At 48.6% G+C, this 4,665-nt stretch overlaps 1 protein-coding gene across 1 annotated transcript; it reads left to right on the forward strand.

Moving 5' to 3' along the window:
• Positions 1-286: 286 nt before the first annotated feature.
• NEFL (neurofilament light) lies at positions 287-4,665 on the forward strand. The gene is made up of 4 exons (XM_032204040.1): positions 287-1,375; positions 1,759-1,883; positions 2,746-3,068; positions 4,108-4,665. Exons 1-4 carry the CDS (start codon positions 320-322, stop codon positions 4,275-4,277), a joined length of 1,674 nt encoding a protein of 557 aa, XP_032059931.1. The 5' UTR covers positions 287-319; the 3' UTR covers positions 4,278-4,665.

The following is a 4,665-nucleotide window of genomic DNA, read 5'->3' on the forward strand; positions in this document are numbered from 1 at the left end:
GACGACCAGGCGCAAAATGGCGCCGTGCAGCGCCCTAGGGCTAAACCTGAGGGAATCATGAAGGAATGCAGCCCCGAGGGCACCCTGCCTACCTCAAACCCACCCGAGGAGGGACAAACGAGCAGTGTGAAGCCTCGACCACAGCCCCCTCGCCTCCAACCCCCCCGCAGAGCCGCCTTGAACCAAGCGGGGCCGTCCTTCAGCGCCGCGTCCCTCCCCGTCCCCGCCTGGCTGCTGCGCCCGCCCGCCCTCCCCGACGATAAATAGGGGCCGTCGGGCGGCGCCGAGCCGCAGAGCAGTCGCTGGCCCTCCTGCAACCATGAGCTCGTACGGCTACGACCCGTTCTTCCCCTCCTACAAGCGCCGCTATGCCGACAGCTCGCGGCTCCACGTCTCCACGATGCGGAGCAGCAGCGGCGGCTACAGCTCGGGGCGCTCGGCATATTCCAGCCTCTCGGCGCCCGTCTCCTCCGTGTCGGTTCGCCGCAGCTACGCCGCCTCCAGCGCCTCAGGCTCCCTCCTGCACTCGGTGGACAGCCTCGACCTGAGCCAGGTGGCGGCCATCAGCAACGACCTCAAGTCCATCCGCAGCCAGGAGCGGGCGCAGCTGCAGGACCTGAACGACCGCTTCGCCTGCTTCATCGAGCGGGTGCACGAGTTGGAGCAGCAGAACAAGGTGCTGGAGGCTGAGCTGCTGGTGCTGAGGCAGAAGCATGCTGAGCCATCCCGCTTCCGAGCCCTGTACGAGCAGGAGATCCGTGAGCTGCGCCTGGCTGCTGAGGAGGCGACAAGCGAGAAGCAGGCGCTGCAGGGCGAGCGGGAGAGCCTGGAGGAGACGCTGCGGGGACTGCAGGCCCGCTACGAGGAAGAGGTGCTGAGCAGGGAGGATGCTGAGGCCAGGCTGCTGGAGGTCCGCAAGGGCGCCGATGAGGCAGCGTTGGCTCGGGCCGAGCTGGAGAAGCGTGTGGACAGCCTCCTGGATGAGCTGGCCTTCCTCAAGAAGGTCCACGAGGAAGAGCTGGCCGAGCTGCAGGCTCAGATCCAGTACGCTCACCTCTCCGTCGAGATGGACGTGTCGGCCAAGCCTGACCTCTCAGCCGCGCTGCGGGACATCCGTGCCCAGTATGAGAAGCTGGCGGCCCGCAACATGCAGAACGCCGAGGAGTGGTTCCGCAGCCGCTTCACCGTCCTCAGCGAGAGCGCTGCCAAGAACACCGACGCTGTCCGTGCTGCCAAGGACGAGGTGTCCGAGAGCCGCCGTCTCCTGAAGGCCAAGACACTGGAGATCGAGGCCACCCGCGGCATGAACGAGGCGCTGGAGAAGCAGCTGCAGGAGCTGGAAGAAAAGCAGAGTGCTGACATCTCGGCGCTGCAGGTGAGCACAGGCTGCCTTTCAGCCCACAGCACTGCTTGGTGCATAACGCGGGGGTGGTCTTGGGTGTACTGTGGTGAGCTGCTGTCAAAAAGGTAAATGAATGCTCCAAAAAGCATAAGGGGAAACAGCCTAGATGCTAAAATGAAGTATATTTAACCCTTGTGAATGCGTCAGTCTTTAAATAGTGGGAATTGGGTGCTTAGGGTTGTGGTAGGGTGCAGAGGGAGGGGTGGGGAAGACCTGCTGGGGAGTGGTGTGAGGGGGCTGACAGTCTGCTGCAGCAAGGTTAAGCTGCAAGGGCTGCAGGAATGCCTTGGCAGGTGGCGTTGCTAGACAGGGAAATCCTGAGGCTTGTGCACTGTCAATGTTCTTCCTTCCAACAGGATACAATCAACAAATTAGAGAATGAGTTGCGAACCACGAAGAGTGAAATGGCTCGGTACTTAAAGGAATACCAAGACCTGCTCAATGTGAAAATGGCCCTGGACATTGAGATTGCAGCATACAGGTATGACAGGGAGGATGCTTAAATCAATCTTGGATCAGGTTCCCCTTTTTCTATAAGAGAACTGTTTTTGTTCCTCTAGCTGAAAGTGTCGGAGATAGCAGAGTTCAATCAGATTTTCTTAAATGTCTTGCATTGAAAGAAGCAGTGCTTCTAAGTAAAGCTTTCTCTAAGCAAAATCTGCACTGTGTAGCAAATACGAGTATTATAGTATGCATATACAATGCTGTACTCATAGAGCAAAGAGATCCCTGAGCCTAAAGCCTGTTTCTGTGTCAGTAAAACTCCTTAAAACAGGCAGCTGTGTTTTCAGAACTAGAAATCCCTTACACGTTTTCAACAATGGGATTTCTCTCTAATTGCTTAGCAGATTACTTGTGAGTTCTTTCACAGAATAATTGCTTTTAAATAACCGTTTAATGTTTTAACCCAGATAGTGATAGAAATCATAAATGCTGAAACAGTTTCTGTGAATGCCACAGAGGGAAATACTGAAAGTGGTTAGCTGTTAAACAAGGTTTACAGCTGTAACATGGAGTTATTATGTCTGCATTGTTCTCTGGAACTTCACAGGCTACCAAAATACAGATGTATCTTTACCTGCTGTAGAAAACTAATTTTTTTTCCATTACTTCTAACAAGTACTAATTCCACAGTAATACACAATTCAAAGTTAATTTATACTAAGACAAGAATACTATTGCCATGCCATTATTCATTATGGGCTAGTATTTGCACTGTAGGTAGTATGCAGTCCCTAGGGTATGTGGTTGCTCAAAGCATAATAATGGTACACTTGTCCATAGCTGTTTGCCAAATACCACTGCAGCAGAGCTAAGATGCTTGCTTTTTTTTTTCCTGCTAGAAAACTGCTGGAAGGTGAAGAGACCCGACTCAGCTTCACTAGCGTTGGAAGCATCACCAGTGGCTACACCCAGGCTGCCCCGACTTTTGGCAGGTCTGCATACAGTGGCCTCCAGTCCAGTTCCTACCTGATGACAACCCGTTCCTTCCCCACCTATTATTCTAGTCATGTCCAGGAAGAACAGATTGAAATAGAGGAAACAATTGAGGCTGCTAAAGCAGGAGAAGCCAAGGCAGCCCCAGCAGAGGAAGGTGAGGAGGAAGAGAAAGAAGAAGGTGAGGAGGAAGAAGCAGGAGGTGAAGAGGCTGAAGAAGAGGAGGAAGGTACTTAGTTACTTTCAAACCCCTCTCTTCCATGTTTCACCCTGCTCATATGGGATAAAACCCAGAAATCCTAGGAACTAGGCTTAATTAATAGGCTTTTCTCACTGACTATTAACAAGCATGTGAGATCAAGCATGTAGTATTTGAGCAAGTACACCTGAATTTAGAATAGAAGGTAAGGTAAATGTTTAGTGCCAGGAAGATTTTAGGACTGGTTCTAGCCCTTTGGAAACTGCTGGCTGTTTCTCATTCTTACAAAACTTAATGCAATACTTTAAAAGCAACTAATGCTGGCAGCAAGCAATATGTCTATTTCAGACATCCTTGAATGAATAGCAAGAACATCCTGAACTAAATACTAATTCCCAGAGTAGCCTAGGATAATGGAAACATCACCTGATGTCTGGATGTAAGCATTGGGTTCAGTGGACAGCAGCTCCTGTTCCCTGAGGTCTAGGTAGCTATATTGTTTTCTTCAACCAAAGTATATGCCACTTGCTGTCCCCCAATTTACTTAAACTCGCCTTTTTAAAATGTAAGAGCAATATCATAGCTCTGAAGGCTTTAACCTAAATGTATCTGAAATGCATTGGTTACCATTGGGCTAATTGAGTTTAACATGATTAATTATAATTTTCTTAACAAAATCAGATCATAATGAAAGTACAGCTAAGAGCCAATTGAAGGATAATAGCAAGAGTCCTTCTTGAACTCAGATCTTTGGATAAGGTTTAAAGCAGTGAATCTACAATTAATCACTATTTTTCAAGACTGGTTTCTAAAAGACCTCTAAAATATTTCCCTCCCCCTGAAATTTAGAATAAATTGGCTGTGTAACTTTGTCGGTCACCTTAGAAGTCCTAGATATGTTGCTGCTTTCATACAGAAATCAGTTGCTAGAGCCATGAAGTCTAGGTTGGCTGTCATCCAAATGGATGGAGATGAAAGGTGCAGGTATGCTGGCTTCTGTGGAATTGGGGCTAGGAACTAGTCTGAAACAGTATAGGAGATGAGAAATGTTTCTTCTCGCTTTTTGAAGGTGCGAAGGAAGAATCTGAAGAAGCCAAAGAGGGTGATGAAGAAGGGGAAGAAACAGCAGCTGAAGAAGGAGAGGAGTCTCAAGAAACTGCTGAGGAAACTGGTGAGGAAGAAAAGGAAGAGAAAGAGGCAGCAGGGAAGGAAGAGACTGAAGTGAAGAAAAAAGCTTAATTTCTAAGGCAGTCCAGCTTTCTCATCAAGTTAAACTATGATTGACTGAGCTAAAATTGCAGTCTCACATATTTAATTCAGTGACCACTGAGGTTTAAAGTTAATGATCTATGATGTTTCTCTATGCGGAGTATCAGTATGCTTGCAGAGCACCCACTGGCTTGCTCCCTGAGTGCTGCATGGTTTACACGTATGAATTCAGGGGTTATGTCCTATTTGGGTGATTCAGAATCTTAAAATTCTAAAAGGAAAAAATAAGTCATGGAATGAAAGTTATCTTTAACTTGCATTTAAAATAATCATGGAAACCTTGGGTGGGCAAAATGGAGGCTTCAATAAGTATGTGCAATAAAGCTAGTCAATAAAGTTACAGAAATGCTTACACAGA

This window comes from Aythya fuligula, chromosome 27 (genome assembly GCF_009819795.1).
Source record: "Aythya fuligula isolate bAytFul2 chromosome 27, bAytFul2.pri, whole genome shotgun sequence".
NCBI lineage: Eukaryota > Metazoa > Chordata > Aves > Anseriformes > Anatidae > Aythya > Aythya fuligula.

Coding starts and splice junctions, on each gene's coding strand:
- NEFL (XM_032204040.1), top strand. CDS start 320: ATGAGCTCGTACGGCTACGACCCGTTCTTCCCCTCCTACAAGCGCCGC. Junction 1,376..1,758: donor CTGACATCTCGGCGCTGCAG/GTGAGCACAGGC, acceptor TCCTTCCAACAG/GATACAATCAACAAATTAGA. Junction 1,884..2,745: donor ATTGAGATTGCAGCATACAG/GTATGACAGGGA, acceptor TTTTCCTGCTAG/AAAACTGCTGGAAGGTGAAG.